Below are 16,180 nucleotides of genomic sequence, written 5' to 3'. Positions count from 1 at the left end.
CCTAGGAATAGCTTCAATAAGAAATAAAATGAGAAGAAGTAGACTATGATGATTTGATTATATACATAGAAGACCATCAACAATAGCCATATGAAGAAGTGATCTATTGCAGGTGAAGGGGAGTAGGGATAGATCAAAAAGGACATGGGTTGAAATAATAAGAAATGATTTAAGAGCTCATAAGTTAACAATGGCATTAAACAAAACAAAAATAGCAAAATAGGATTTATGTAGTTGATCCCATATAAGGCCGGCCCATGTAGGGGTGCAATTTGGGTAAGTGTTTTTAATCGATAGTCAAGGTTCAAAGTATCGGAAACACTATGCGTATCGGAAAAGTAAATTTAAGAGACGTATCGAGATACACCTTGGATATGTATGGATACAGACGAAAAATTAAGATGCACATAGAAACACATGGAAATTCTATAAATACTATAATAAATCATAAATAAACATCAATATCACTAAATATAAGACATAAATGAGCTATTTATGCATATAAATAGCACTTTTTAGTGGATTTTATGAAAAAAAAACATATTATGATCAATAAACGGGAAGTCGAGAACAAAAACATACTATCTAATTATGGACATAATAGATCAAGTAATTATTTTGCATGTTTTATTCTAAATTTCTAAAAAAGTAATTATTTATTTTTATTCAAATAATTATTTTGCATGCTTTATTCTAAAAATTAAATTAAAATTAAGAATAGTAAATATATAACAAAAAATTGAATGGATTTATGGACATAATAATAGATGAAATAATTATTTTGCATATTTTATTCTAAAAGTAAACTAAAAAAAATAAATAAATATCAATGATTCAATGTTTTAAAACACAGAGGTGTTCCACTACCTAGAGGGGTGAAGCATAATTCAAAACGCAAGAGGCATAAGTTTCCTTAAGAGGAGGAAGAAGGAAAGGGGGGATTTCATTTTTTTTTCTTTATCTTTAATAAGAATCTTTTATATTAAAAAATGCATAGCATTTGTTAAAAGGGGGGTCTTGTCGAAGCGAAGGCGAGTGAGCGAAGCGGAGCAAGACCCCTCAACTCTAAAAAATAAAATTGGGCTACAATGAAAAGGGGGGATGGGGGGGTCTGGGGAGCAAAGCCCCCCAGCCAAAGGGGCAGGGGGCAAACCATTTTCTTTTCCCTTATCTTTTTTAACAATGGCTGAAAATGTAAAAAAATTGAAAAAACATATTTATTTTCACTCATTTTTACACGACCTTGAAAAACTTATTAAATCTTGGCATCTTGCAAATTTATAAATCTTTTTGGTAAATTTTTACAAGATTTGAGTCTTTAGAAATGTTAAAATGCTTTTTGGAGGGTTTGGGACTCTTTTGAAATCACTTCTATTTGTGTTTTAACAATAGTAAAATCATTGTGTATCGATCGATACACTATCGTATCGGTTGCGTATTGGCCAATACACGACCGAAACTCACCGATACAACATCGATACAACGTCAATACGCCTTCGGCACGACGAAAAGGAAATGCATGATTGATTTCGAACCGTTCCCCATGCCGGAAGCCTTAAGATACAGTACATATCAATCGATACGGGCCGATACGTGATAGAATTTTGAACCTTGTCGGTAGTTGACCTGTTCGGTTGAACCATTCGAACTGTCACATGACCAAGATTCTAGGTCCTGTTTTAGTAAAACTCAGAGTAAAGTAAAAAACCTTTGCCTTAGTAAAAAATTGTTTGACCTAGAGGTTGTTTGGTTGAGGTGATTATTATTATTATTTTTTTATTTTGGCCAACTTTTTGAGCTCTATGCATCATAATGAACTCTAGGCGTCTTGCCCCACTATTTTTGCTAAAAAAAACCCTTCTTGATACACGATTTGATCCATTCGACCCAGACAATCAAACAGTCAAACTGGTGATTCATGCGCCGAAGGCAAAAATGGTTCGACTTCTGAATTGGCTTAAAAACATTGATTTGGATTGACATGAATGAACCTTTTACACTACTTTGAGGACTTTGGATATTGGAAACATCTTCCATCCATGATAACATGTATAAGGACTTGTGGTTGCGATGTCATGTGGTAGGTGTGGGTAGAGTCGTCGTGGGTAGGAAATTAGACTATAGTTTGAGCGCACATTCAAATTTTGACAAAACCCCAATCCGAGCCCCCCAAATGCACCCCTACAATCAGTTGACAGTCAGCAAAAGTGCAGACTGAACTGGACTAGAACCAGATTTGATGGCTCGAATGGTTCAACCATTTGGTCCAAAAAAGCAAGCTTTCGGATTATTTTGTGGTTTTATACACTGCAGTTATTCTCTGCTACCGCACCACCAAGTGACAAATAGTCTGCAAAATCAAGCAGACGGTACATTTGTACAACACAGTTGCAGTAGTAGGAGATATTCGCTCGTGACGTCCACGCGAGACACTAGTGACATCGAGCATTCGAGATTAGTCGGTGACACAGGAAAGGATCAAAAGATCTTTTGAGTGAGACCGAGACTTCCATCCATCCAGCGACTGATATCCATCCTTCCCTTGTTGGGCGAAAAGTTAAAATATGAAAACTGTAAATTAAAAAAAATGCTAATCACAGCACATCCACCACTCAGCAACTGATGCCTCCCCCCTCGATTTCTCAGAAAAAAATAAGGGAAAAAGTTGTCAGTTTTGCAGATCGACCTCGTCTGCGGTGGCGATCCTTCCTTCCTTAAGTGGTAAAGAGGTCTCTTTCCTTGTTTGTTTATTAATATCAATTTTAATTAATCGATGGCTGCGTTTCAGTTTCTATCATTTCCTTTTTTTTGCTTCTTAAATCTTATATATTTCTTCAATCTTCTGAACTCGGACATACTCAGAGAAGAACCCAATTCGAAATTGGGATCTGGGTTTCTGAATTTTATAAGCTATGCTTTTATTACTTTGATGTCATATCATTTCTAAACGACGCCTCATTTTGCAATTCCTATCAGTTGTTTATGAGTATCTTAATTTGGGTGTCAGTGATACTAAATACCAAAGGACTAAATATCCAAAATTGGCGTTGTAGATATCTGAAAATTTCAGTATTGCATGGTTACTACTCAATTATAATAATGGGTATCGCTTAATTCTATGGGTTGTGGGTTCAGTTAATTCAATTACTAAGGTGGCTGGCGTTCGGTAACATTGAGCTATGAGCTCTGAAGTAGTCAAGTGTCTGAATTGAGAAGAATTCTGTAGGTTAGACTTGTGTAATTTGCTTCAGGAAGCAAGAAATTAACTGGGATTGTTTATTAGGATTCTGTTTGTTGCTTTTGTTGATCTTATGTTTGAAAATCAAACCGTTCAGTCCATGAAATTGGTCTTTAAGCTATGACATATTTTCATGAATTTTCCATATGTGGGTTCAGTTGATAATTGTAAAATTTAGGGCTGGCAAGCATGAGAATATAGGTTCAAGTTTGAGAGAGGCTACTTTGTGCAAAAAAAAAAAAAAAAAAAAAATCCAGTCCCTCCCAACTCCCAAGAACCCAGATAGCTGGGACCAACATTAAGTAATGGCCTTTTTAATGGGTTTAGTTGATAATTCTCTAGATTATTAGAAGTTAGATTGTGTTGGGGTATGTGTTTCTTTTGTTCAGAAATCTGACCTAGTTTAGAAGCCAAAATGTGTTCAGTTTTTGTATGAGGCATATATTTTCATGTTATACCTGTTCAGCTCATAGGTTTTCAATAGTACTAACACTTCTCAAAGTAACCTATCTGAGATACCTAAAACTTTTATGGAAAAGTGGTGACCTGTAATGTCACTAGAACTTTTGCATCTGTTCTCTTGCTTCATTAATATAACTGGTATTGTTTGTCCAAATTACGAAGTTAGATAGAAGAATATTCTTCACATCAATAAGCCAGTAAAAGCTTATGATATAGAATGAATACCTCGAGCTAATGCTAGGTAGGTTGCATAATGGTTAGGATGATTTGTTTCGTCCCTCATTGTGCTGACTTCTTGTCATAAATTGATTTCACGTTGTCATGTCTATATCCAGTGCCAGGTCCTCACTGCCACTTAAGGATATACAAACTGTGAAACTTCAAGCATCTAATTGATTTGAAAATCACCTTAGTTATTAATTTATTATGTCAAGTCATGCCATTCTCAAGAAAAAATATCTATTTAATGGAACTTTACATTCTATGCAAGGTTCAAAATATCACAATGTATTGGGGCGTATCAGGTGCATTGTATCATTCTGGTAGTGCTCTGATATGCTAAATAATATTTGTTTTGGGGTTTGACCATTTTCACGGGGTAGCCAGGTCTAAGACTGATCCCCTGTAAAATTTTGAAAAAAAATCTAAAGAAAAGTGAGTAGCGTGCCTCTGAAACATCCGATATGCAAGTTCATGCATATTGGGTGTCTTGATACTTTGAACCTTGATTGTATGTTGATCAGATACTGTCTGTGTTGTTGATTTTATGTAATTTTGTGTTAAAAAAATGAAGATTTGCCCAACTTATCTTTTGCTTTCTACTTAACAGTGCAGTATCTGGAGATCTGGAAGATGTTGGTACCTGCAATTTTTGAGAAGAAAGAATAAACGGAAGTTTCAACATTCTGTGCTCTCTCTGCTCATCTAATTCAACACTTAATTTAAAGTTGTTCAATAATCATGGATTTCTTAAAAGCTTAGATTCATTTACATTTTTGGTTTAAGTCTTTTTGTTGCCCATGAGTTCTATATTGGAAAACTGGTACTTGGCATTTGTTTTTTAGAAGTTCAAAGTGGGCAACTTGGCCTTACGTTAACTTGATTGGTTGAGATTGCATAAGAAAAATGATACAATGGTTAAGGTAGTGCAAACTGCAGAGTGTATTGTTTGAATCCTAGAGAGCCTTATCTGATGTAATGGGCTCTAATGAAGATCATATACAGATGATCAATGGTGGAGTCAATAATGACAGCTTATCCTCAAATAGAGAGAAGGAAAATTTAGGTACACAATCCACATTGCGTCAAAGTACAGATAAAGATGCAAGCTTGGCAACTTGTCGAGTGTGCCAATGTGTTGAATCTGACAGAATGGGAGATGCTGCATTGGGATTCTTGGACATAACACCTCCGTTGCAGGAAGTCTCACAACTCAATGAGGATTCAAATTCTAATAACAAAAGAGACCTAAAATGTGCTGAAAGTGAAATCAATAAGAATTGTCGAAGGAAGTCTGGGTTTATTGAGTTTGTTAGCCCAGATGGGGAGGTATTCATTTGTGATACTGATCTAGAAGCAGGTTCATATTACCATCAAGATGCCCTTATCGAGCTTGGATGTTCTTGCAAAAATGATCTTGCTCTTGCACATTATGCTTGTGCGTTGAAGTGGTTCATTAATCATGGGTCTACTGTTTGTGAAATTTGTGGAAGCACAGCAAAAAGTATCAGACCCACTGACTTCAAAAAGATTGTGGCTTCTCTAAAGGAGTATGAAACATTAAGAGAAAGGACAGCAACTGGGGTACCTACTACTTCCCATATTCAGACAGATGCAGGGGTAGATCCTGATGCTGTTGCTGCCATTCGAAGACAAAGGCTTAGTGAAATTTCTTTGTGGTTTAATCCACATAATAACAACAACCCAACAGTTCCACAAGGTGCCCCTGAACAAGTTTCTAATTTCCCAACTGAAGATGTTGTTCCCAATGAAAATCCTGCAACAAAATGGGCTGTAGAAGGTACAGGGATTCTAGTTGCTACAGGGCTTCTTACTGTCACTCTAGCATGGCTTATTGCTCCTCGTGTTGGAAAGGTATATTCCAGAAATATATATTTTACCTTTTCTTTGTTTTCTTCCTGAACTCAAGTATTGTTATGATGAAAACCAGGTTTTAAGATTTAAGGTTCAAATTTAGGGATTAAAGAAAAAAATATAAGTTTTCCATATAGATTTGGTAAGCAAAATATGATGTAAGACTGCTAATGAATAGGATTCTGGTTTTAAGGTTAGACTGTATCTGAAGTGATTATAAAGAAGGAAAATCACAGAATTCTGCAGGCCTTACTTAAGAAGGTTAGGTTAAAGGTGTAAGTTGGTGGTGCTTTTCTAGGTCCATATTTGACACCTTTAATGGCTGGTGCTTGAAGGGCCTTAATAAAAAGATGCACATATTATATTTGAATTGTTTTACCATTTTCCTTCATTTGGCCGGTACAGGTGAAAGAAACTATAGTATGTTTGGTCATCAATCTAATCCTAAAAAGGCTATTTTAGAAATCCAAAGACGAGTTTGTTCATTGTCAGCCATGTGAATTACAATTCATCTTATTTTTGATAGGGATTCATAGTATGCCTGGAATTCATAGTTCTTGTTTTGTTTTGTTTTGTTCTAGGAGTTAAAAGCAGCCCTTATGTATTGCAACTGGCTATATGGAGTTTGACATGTATATGATTATACGTTATGGAATATGATACTTCATTTCACCCCCAAAAAAAAAGAATATGATAATACACAATTTCTTGGATAAGAGTAATAACAAATTTTTCTAATGCATAAATAATTTGGAAAAGGCTTATGAAGGATATCTTATAAAGAAATTAAAAGGAAGAAGAATAAGTGGTAAAGTAGCAAATAGCAAGAAAGGAAGACAAGATATAATAGATTAAACCTAAGCGTAAGCATTCAGGTTCTGTTAGGACTCATTACCTATCAGTGCAAAAGAACTTAGGTTAAAATACAAAAGGAAAGGATGCTAATCCTTTTTTTGATCCCAAGGCAGTGCACTAGTTATACAAACCACTTTAAAAAAATGCCAAGTAGGCACTAGGCAGTCAGATCCAAGTGGAGAGAATTAAAAAAAAAAGTATTAAATTGAAACATCTCTCTTGGAGATATCTATTGTAGGGGAAATTTTGTTTTGAAGGAATTGGCATAACCAAAGGGTGTTGTCTTTTTGTAAACCTGGAGAAATTGCAATATCATTCTTTACTAAACTAAAGACCTTGTAAACCTTATGCATGGGCTTCAGACCCCCTCCATCACCCAATGCTATCCCTAGCATCTAGGATCTTGGGAGGGTGGACTGCATACGGACCTGAACTTTGGCATTTTTTTCTTGAAATGCCTGCTCATAGACTTAAGCCTATGTTCTCATGCTTATCAGCCTGAGATTTTACCATAAGACCAAGCAACAATGGCCCCTTATTGGCTTTAGATGAAGTTCATTATTTTCTGATCAACTGAAGTCAAGGATGAATGCTGGCATTTTCTAATTGGCCAAGTACTTGACTTCATTCATTCCAATAAAATATCTTCTTAAAAGGATTAAAGTTATAAAATCATTATTTTTCATGTGAGAAATAAGAATTTCAATCCCTAACATAGACTTGTTCAGGCTTGCCTCAAGGGGCATGGTACAAAGGCAACTCATAGAATCAAGAATGCAATATGTTTTACATCACATTAGCTACTTGAAGCAATGCAAATAAGGAAAAAAAAGAGATTGTGGGTTTTACACGCTTGAAAATGCTTTATATGTTTTCTTTTATTTTTAAAATTTCAATTGAATACGCTTTACATGTTATGTTTATGTATTTTAATTTTAGATAATTGGTTTTTTAAAACATATTTTTTATTAACATTATGTTTAATATTTTTTGCATTTTTTTGAATTTTCTGACTTTTTTTTTGTAGTTTTGCACCTTTCTTAAAAAGGCGTCTGCCTCGCCTCGTGCCTTGTGCTTTTAAAACACTGATGTTGTTGCAGTACTGCCTAACAATAATGTCATGGACCTCATGGTATGATTTTAATTAGAAAAGGTTCATAATTCTATATGCATGTATTTGTTAGTAAATGGTGTTTTTTTATCAACAACACTTCACTAAATCCGATAGAAAAAAATATATATAGATTATACAATTATAGGTCAGAAAGCATGGAGAAATTATCTCCACCATGTGTTCCTATAAGTTTCTTACACTTGTGCCCAAAAAAAAATGTTCCCGATCCACTCGTTTAGCTAAACCATCTCCATATTGTATTCTTATTGTTATTAAATGGTTTTCTGCTATTGATAATGCAACTGACTCCATATCATTTTCACTAATGTCTTGTATGATGTGCTTTCTCTAACTGACTCTACTTTGATTTTCAGAAGACTGCAAAAAGTGGTCTTCACATTCTGCTTGGGGGTATATGTGCTTTGACAGTTGTGATCTTCCTCCGCTTTGTAAGTTGATCAGACATTCTTCATTTAGCTTATTTGTATGATTCTGTTTTTGCTCCTTCTATGAGGCTTCTTTGTATGATTCTATTAATAAATTTAATTTACCTTTTTCAAAAAAAAAAAAAAAACTTCATTTAACTTATTTGCCAAAGAATGCAATTTAAACATGAATGTAGGCATATAGTTAGTATTCGCAATATTGTGGTTCTTGTGTCTGATACACCTTGGGAAGTGAGAAAACATGAGAACAGGCATATAGTTAGTAAGACTCTTGTTTTTTGAATCTCTATTTTCAAATGTTCTTCAGAAAGAGTAGATTGGGTGATCCCATTGGACTAATAATTTCATTTTATAATGGGATACTATCATTGCTAGTGGATACATTTTATCCGGGTTAGATTCAAGATGCCAGCTAATTGGTAGATACTCCAGCATATTATATTTTGTTAATGACACACACTTACTGTTTCCCTATAAAAGGCCAAGCATGTCATCCATCTTTACATCTATAAATTGGTTTCCCATGCATGTTTCAAGACTAAGCTATTATGAACTAGAAATGCCATGCACGTTTCAAGAACTGGGCCATTGTAGACTTCTCATAAATTTCAATCTGATCTTCTGTCATTGTTTCCTAGTGCCTCTGTTTTTTGCTTGATTAAGATCATGGATTTGAGTTGGCAAGTGGGTGATTTGATTAATCTATTGCTGGTGTACCTTGCAGATTATTCTATCTAGAATCAAGTATGGACCTGCACGATACTGGGCAATTTTGTTTGTTTTCTGGTTTCTTGTTTTTGGAATATGGGCTTCCCGAACACATGGTACACATTCTACATGATTGTGTTCATATAATAGTCGTCGTCGTCGTCTAAGCCTTGTCCCAACTATTTATGGGGTCTGTTACATGAATCTGTTTTGCCATTCTGTTCGGTTTAGGGCCATATCCATATAAAAGTTGATGCAGAAAATCAGTGTTTTTTAATTTTGTTTATTTTATTTTTATTTTAAACTGGATACTTACTTTTCCTTTTTTCTTTCATTTTTTTTTTGCAAAAACTTGTGGCCTAATCATTTATGTATTAGTTTTCTGGAATGTTTGCTTGGGGGATTCAGGATTGTTTGGCTTGCTTATTACTGTCAATACCTTCACATCTAGCCATGGAATGCCGTATGTATCACCAATTTGGGCTCTTCTAACTTCTGGTCATTGTCCAAAACTTGGTATTGAATGACAGCGAGTATTCCAATTGAAATGTAAAAGATTGGGATCCACAATAGCACTGTCTATTGGCAATTGCCCTTCCCTGAATTGCGGATGATAATCCTGAATTACCATTCTAAAAATTGACTTTTTTTTTTCCTCAACGGGAGAATTGAAAAGGGTAATGAGTTTTGATGCTAATGGAGCAGGACGCTGAATGTATAATATTCATTTGCAGTTGTTACATATTTAGTAGTTGATTAGGGTTGTGTTTGGTACCATTGCCACTTCTACTTGCAACATTTTAGGTTGGTCAATACAAGTTTTTGAAAAATTGTCTTGTCACATTATATCAAATAACCGCTTCCACTAAAAAAATATAGGATTCAGATTAGGTATTGATATTTATAATAGAAACACCAAATTTGATGTTTTCTTAATAAACAACAATAGTATCAAATATTGTATTAATAACTCAAAGCATTTGTGATAGAAAAAAATATATTCTTATAAAATTTGTATTGATCAACCTAAAACATTGCAATTTAAAGTGGCAATGGTACTAAACACAACCTAGGTGTTTGTATCCAATGTTGTTTCCTCAAAAAATGGTGATATATCTACCCCATATCAGCATTTTGTGGTTTGAACTTTGAAAATAAGTTCTGTTTGGTTGGCATTTTTTTTCCAAAAAATGCTGAAAAAATGATTATACTTGTGAAATTGGGAAGGCGTGGTTTCAGAAAATGCAAAGGTGTTTTTTTTTTTCATTTTTATACCGTTATTAGGAATGGTTAGTTGATGAGACGATGAAAATAATTTAAGATGGCAACGATGATGAAACCAAACAAAGAATGTAACTGTTTTTTAAGAAAATGATTCGACGTCGCACCACCGTTTTCAATAAAGAAATGGCATATAGTATATTGACTTTTGTCAAAAAGCTAGTATATTGACATACATGTTTCTAATGGTTCTACTTTATTGTCAATTGAGAAAAAGATCTAACAAAAATCGGTTACTACGACACTACCAATTGATGCTTGCAGGCATGCAGGGAATATCTAGGTGACTGAAGAGTATGTTGCAACAACTACCTTCCAATTGAATATGTTTAATGGGTTGTTTCAGAATATTTTGTTGAGCTTCTTACTTGGTTGGATGTAACCATTCCTATTGAAAGGCGAGTTTAAGAGTACACAACTTATAAATCAAAAGAAAATTTCTTTTGGCAAAATTTCTTAGCACATGTTCGCTGATTAGAAATCATTTGGAAACTTTTTGTTTTTTGGATTTTGAGAGGGAGAAAGTTGGTTAATGGAATTGTAGTTTACATTGATCAATACACCTTTGTTCTTTTTTTAGATTCATATAGGATCTATGAAAATTTTATTTTTCCTAAGTATCACTTATCCACCTCCCAGGTGGATAAATAACTTTCCCATTTGAGGAGAAGTTGGCAATACTTGGATGGGATAAAATTGACCCTTCTAATAATGGATTTTTTTTTCTTTGGCTAAAACATTCATTGTCTTATTTACTTGAAAAATAAAAGAATATGGATAAATACAATTACTCGGGTAAATATTTCCCACGAAACACTCACCCAGATAAATAACTTCTCAAAAAGTGAATGAGGCTTACAGTTGCTTTGTTATTATGAACACTATCAAGATTAATGGAGAAATGCTATCCAAAGTCCATGATGCTGAATTGGCAACTTCAAAATGCAAGATGTGTCACAGAGTCTTGGATAAACAAACAAATTCTTGTGGTTGGACCTTGAGTCCTAGATTGGCAACTTCAAGGTTCAAAATTTCAATAAGATACACCCCATATTGTTATTCTTAAGAAACTCCTTTTTTTTTAATAATTAAAGAACATAAAAATAACACCACTTCAAATTTTGAGAAAATAAGCACAAGGTTCAAAGTATTGATAGGGCGTATCAGTACTCTTTTTTTTTTTTCAAACCTGGTTCAGAGGGGCTAGTCTACCCCCTGAACCACTTGCCGACCTGAAACACCCCCCCTGTAGGGGCGTATCGGGAAGGCTTCAATATGATATGTATATTCATACTTTGAACCTTGGTTCAAAGCATTGTATCACTGTTTTGAACCTTGGCAACCCCCAAAATGGGTCTGGACGTTAACAAACATTGCAAATCTTAAAAGAAGGGGCACGTAACCTAGCAACCAAGTCCTCGAGCTTTAGGAATCATTGTTAGTGACAACACAAACAAGAATCTGCTATACATGTCAGTTTACAATAAAAATTATTATGCAACTCATGATCTAGGTGCCCAAATTGTTTGATTTGATGACAAAAAACATAGTCAGCGTTTTAGGTATCTTCTAAATGTTCATCATACATGATTATATCCAAGATTGAACTTCAAACTGGCATCTGATTCCAATTGGTGTAACTGGATCAACTAGGTCTGTGAACTTCATGACTGTCTTTTCCTCAAGGTGTTCCATTTGTAAGAATCAAGCAAAATATTTCGTCTATACTGGCCTCCAAGTCACCCTCCCATATGCAACGGTGAGTCAGAAGTCGCAGTCCTCGAGAGTGCATTTGTAACAGTTGAAAACAACTATTCTCATTTCCCTTAGTAGTCTCCAAGTGTTCCATCTGGCGCAGTTGAACAGAAGACGCTGTTCTTGCTGCCTTGACTGGATGAATCCAAAATCTTGTTTCCAAGAAGCATCCTACAGAGAGCATCACAATTTCAGTTATCGTGCCTCCACCAATAGAGGTAATAATTTCTCAAACCAGTTAAAAGTCCAAACTTGTTGCACTAACGTTTTACAGGTTTTTATAGAAGCTGACCATAAACTGAACTTATACTTGGTTTTCAAACACTTTTTTAAGTAATTAAGTTTCACCAATGTTTTAAAACGTGGAGGTGTGACGCAAAGTGTTCCACCACCTAGAGGAGGGAGGAGGAGGAAGAAGAGGAAAGAGGATCTCATTTTTCTTTATTTTTAATAAAATTAAGAAGAATGAAGAATGCATATCACTAGTTAAAATGTGGGGTCTTGTCGAAGAGGATCTCTTTTTTTTTTTCTGTCTTTTTATATGAGGTGTGTGTGAGGCGCATGAGGCATACGCCTCTACCAAGCCTCATGAAAAAAACATATACGGCTCATACACCTGAGGTGTATGCTTCAGAGGTCAATGCCACTGGCATATGTCTTAGGGCGTTTTGGGGCGCCTCACCTAGAAAATGCATATGAGGCATATGCCTCTTACACATGAGGTGCATGCCTCTATGCATGAGGTGTATGCTTCAGAGGTCAACACCTCTGGCATACACCTTATGGCGTTTTGGGGGTATCTTGCCTTGAGGTGCACCTCTATGCATACACCTCCCACACCTTTTAAATCATTGGTTTCAACAACAGAACTATATATTCCTCAAAACAACAAAAGGAACGATAGATGCTATGAGTGTGGAACAAGATGTCAAGAACAACCACATTTCTGTTCTTCCTGAACTAATGACAAAAATAACTACATAAATAGAGGTCTATCCTATCAAATTTAAAAGAGGAGCCGTTCAATTCAGTGAATAGGGTACATTAAAAATAGCCTGGTTTAACACAAAAAACAACCTAGATCTTCAGGCCAGTGAAACTGTGAATCAAAATGGTAATTGGATTATTGACCTCTCAAAGGGTGCTCTTCCAGTTTCCAGCAGATATTATTGATGAACCCACCTACTCAATTCCATGGTTTATATATGAATCACAGGGATGAAGAACTAAATATATCTTTTCATGGTTAACCTGCATGGAGAAACTATAGATCAGGAATCAAGTGGATCTCTCTCTCTCTCTCTCTCTCTCGTTTGTTTTTTTAGAAGTCTGTTGTACACTTGTACATCTATAAATGCATGCTTTACGTTATTTTTTGGTGAGACACTTCAGTTCTCCATGGGAGGTTCTCCACCAGTTCCCCAGTTATGAGCTTGGAGTTCTACACAGGTCTATACCTTTCGCTTTGGTTCTTGATTTTTCTTGGTGTATGGATCCTTTTGTGAACACAGCTTTCAGGAGGAATGTTTTAGACAACAATTTCTCTTGAGAAGAACACAGCCTTGAGGAGGAAATGAGGAAACACTTTTCTTAAGAAGAAACTTTCTCTTTGACATTCTTCTGGGTTTTGGTTCTTTATAATCCTCTCAGTTATTAGTGAAAATTTTTGTTAGTCTTCATCCAAATAGGTAAACACTTAGTGAAACCACACAAAATTCTTGTGTTATATGTGCTTTGTTCTTTTTAACTATTTCACTATTTTTGTGGTGCCATCAAATCCATAAAATGCAATTCCTCATAACAAAGGATCTTAAAGGAAAAGCACCACTAAATGGTATAGACTGCATGGTAATGTCTAAGTCTGAAGAATTAACCTTTAATGACAACTTTGACAAGAAAGGAATGAATCATAAGTCAGCTATCTGAGAACATCTGGTCCTCCTTTGTGATCTTTTAAGAATTAGACAGTGCCAAACAATAAACTAAGAAAAAAGATAGTAAATTAGTTTCAAAGAGCCATAAATGGAAAAAGAAGTATTTCTTCTTGGTATTTCCCAGCTTATGCTGGTCTAGAATATACCAAAATAAGAGAAATTCCGGAGGCATCCAATAAAACTTGGTGAAAGCTATTTGAATCAAGACCATAAAATGACTGCATGAATTTTGAATTGCGTGCATGATTTAAAAAATGCCAGTTGAGAAAATTCTGAAGTTTCTCATTTGCCAAGTTAAAATGAAGTTTCAAAATTATGCCAAAATTCAAAACCTTACTTTTAAGCTAATAGAAAGATTTATAACTAGCAGCCCTCTGTTACATGCAACAAGAGATTTGGATAATATAAAAAAAAATTAAATGTTCAGCCCCCCCTCTCTCCATCCCTAATGATTCTCTATTTAATTTCTTCTGTTATTTTCGATTTTCATGTGGGGACACCGGGACACATACAGATTACAAGCAAACCAGTAGAGCCATTCAATGTCTACTTCCAGATCCTACCAAAATAGTGAAGTTAAACAAACAACAAATTCTTGTTTATGCATATAACGATTCATACAATAAAAGGGAGACAAAACCCAAAAAGTAAAAAGAAGAAACAGAGAAAGAACTCACCTGTTCAGGCGAGATAGAAGAGATCATCAGTCATTAGAATGATATACTGCAAAATCCTCAAAGGGGCATTCCTGAAATCCAAAGGGGGCAACCTCAGCTCTCTAATTCTGAACTCCCCAGATACAGGAGTTCCTCCATTCGGAAGCCCAGCCCGAACCTTATTTGCAGCAACCTTTCTGAAGAGATACACAGATTTGACGCTACGGAAGCCGCAACCACTCGAACCAAGAGATGGGTTGTTCTTAGTCTTGAACAGGGTCCAACCCACACCAGCAAGAGCCCGAGAGAAGCCATCCATGCTATCAATACGGTCACCGCTCAGTCGAGAAAAAAGAGAAAGCGAACAACAGTCCCAATTACTAGAACTATCCCCATCATCACCAATACCCTTAAAGCTGTTGCAACTGAAACTGCAAAACACGAGTTTGAACAGCCCCTTCGAAAGGCAGACAAAGGAGCGGAGCTGCGCAGCAGAGGCATTGCTCAGGGAGGGGAAGGGGAGAGGAATGATATCCGCAGATGTTGACCACGAAGACGACGACGACGACCATAACGACGGCAAAGAAGACGGCGATGGCCATGAGAAGATGATGTGGGAGAGAGATGGGCTGGGGTACAAGTCCATCCCCATATCTCTAGCTATGGTGGCCAGCCTGTATGTGTCCCTTATGATCTCTCTGGTGGGGAGGAAAAGAAGCAAAGGGGTCTTCGTATTGCTGCTGCTATTGCCAGTGTGACCGCTCTTTCTTCTTCTTCCTGCACTTCTGCTGCTTCTGCTTCCGCTTCTTCGATGGAGGTGAAGGGGTTGGACATGGAGATGGGGATCATCATCGTCATCATAATCATCATCAGAAACAAGATCATCATGGTAATGGTGGGATTGGGCTAAAAGGAGAGGGTTGTTAATGGTTTCTCCCAAGACCAGAGAGCGTACCAGCTTTAGTGAGAGCATCATCTTCTTTTGCTTGCTTGCTTTTGCTTTTCTGTCTCTTTGGACTACTCTCCCTCACTCTTATCAGTAACCGTCTCTTTCTTCTCGTACCGGGAAGCGCGTCGGAATTCGCGCGTTTTTAGAATTTTCTTTTTAAACTGAGAAAATAAAAATGAAAATCTGGTGCGGGCTTCCGCTCGCGAGGGCCGTTCGCCTCTGATCGTCGATTCGGCTGCGCTCGTCAGCGTAGCCGTCCGGATAGGAGCGCAGGTGCGGAGGCCCGTACCGAAATGGAACTGGCCGGTAGTTTTTTTTTTCAGGTAGGAATTTCTGCATTCATGGAATGTATCCTATCGAGATTCGCCACGGTAACGGCCTTTTTTGGCTCTTCCAGTTGGGCCTTGTGCTCTTTTGAGTTGGACTGAAACTGTATAAGGTGCGCTACGGAACAGCACGAGGGAAAGAATAGTGCAAGCCTAAAACTGCAACATACAGAATGGATAATGCTCCATTAATTGCGGGTTTGGGTCGGGTTAATTGATAAACCCACCTTTGACCATACCCTGTCAAGTTGGGTTCGGGTAGGTTGGAGGTGTAAATCGGCCGACGGCCGTACTGACCCGGCATGGCACGACTTTGCGGGCCGTGTCGTGCCAGCCCGTGGGACTAAGTGGGTTTGTGCTTG

General features: G+C 36.4%; 2 protein-coding genes across 9 annotated transcripts; one reads left to right on the top strand and one right to left on the bottom strand.

Moving 5' to 3' along the window:
* Nucleotides 1-2,322: 2,322 nt before the first annotated feature.
* Nucleotides 2,323-9,324, top strand: LOC148851944 (RING/FYVE/PHD zinc finger superfamily protein). Of its 8 annotated transcripts, none has more exons than XR_016099859.1 (5): nucleotides 2,372-2,721; nucleotides 4,530-5,794; nucleotides 7,677-7,781; nucleotides 8,138-8,212; nucleotides 8,934-9,324. XR_016099859.1 is itself a non-coding variant. In XM_088947550.1 (4 exons), exons 2-4 carry the CDS (start codon nucleotides 4,898-4,900, stop codon nucleotides 9,048-9,050), a joined length of 1,089 nt encoding a protein of 362 aa, XP_088803676.1. In that variant the 5' UTR covers nucleotides 2,323-2,721; nucleotides 4,530-4,897; the 3' UTR covers nucleotides 9,051-9,324. The 8 variants fall into 8 exon arrangements, 4 of the variants coding, with proteins under 4 accessions (XP_088803676.1, XP_088803677.1, XP_088803679.1 ...); XR_016099860.1 differs by having other exon boundaries at nucleotides 2,472-2,729; XR_016099861.1 differs by having other exon boundaries at nucleotides 2,492-2,721; nucleotides 4,535-5,794.
* Nucleotides 9,325-11,597: 2,273 nt separating this feature from the next.
* LOC148851943 (topoisomerase I damage affected-like protein) lies at nucleotides 11,598-15,614 on the bottom strand. Its single transcript, XM_088942481.1, has 2 exons — nucleotides 14,565-15,614; nucleotides 11,598-12,124 (listed from the first exon to the last, which is right to left on the bottom strand). The coding sequence occupies exon 1, from the start codon at nucleotides 15,517-15,519 to the stop codon at nucleotides 14,569-14,571; it is 951 nt and encodes a 316-aa protein (XP_088798607.1). The 5' UTR covers nucleotides 15,520-15,614; the 3' UTR covers nucleotides 11,598-12,124; nucleotides 14,565-14,568.
* Between the last annotated feature and the right edge of the window lie 566 nt (nucleotides 15,615-16,180).

This window comes from Nelumbo lutea, chromosome 5 (assembly GCF_056320005.1).
Source record: "Nelumbo lutea isolate HS-2025 chromosome 5, American lotus-T2T, whole genome shotgun sequence".
In the NCBI taxonomy this organism is placed as follows: Eukaryota; Viridiplantae; Streptophyta; class Magnoliopsida; order Proteales; family Nelumbonaceae; genus Nelumbo; species Nelumbo lutea.
Note: the sequence above shows the minus strand (reverse complement) of the source record. Positions and strands in the feature narration are given on the sequence as shown.

Bases quoted from the DNA above. Each gene is read 5' to 3' on its own strand.
- LOC148851944 (XM_088947550.1), top strand. From the start codon at position 4,898: ATGGGCTCTAATGAAGATCATATACAGATGATCAATGGTGGAGTCAAT. The intron at 5,795-8,137 runs GTATATTCCAGA...TTTGATTTTCAG, and splicing joins TTGCTCCTCGTGTTGGAAAG to AAGACTGCAAAAAGTGGTCT. The intron at 8,213-8,933 runs GTAAGTTGATCA...TGTACCTTGCAG, and splicing joins TTGTGATCTTCCTCCGCTTT to ATTATTCTATCTAGAATCAA.
- LOC148851943 (XM_088942481.1), bottom strand. From the start codon at position 15,519: ATGATGCTCTCACTAAAGCTGGTACGCTCTCTGGTCTTGGGAGAAACC.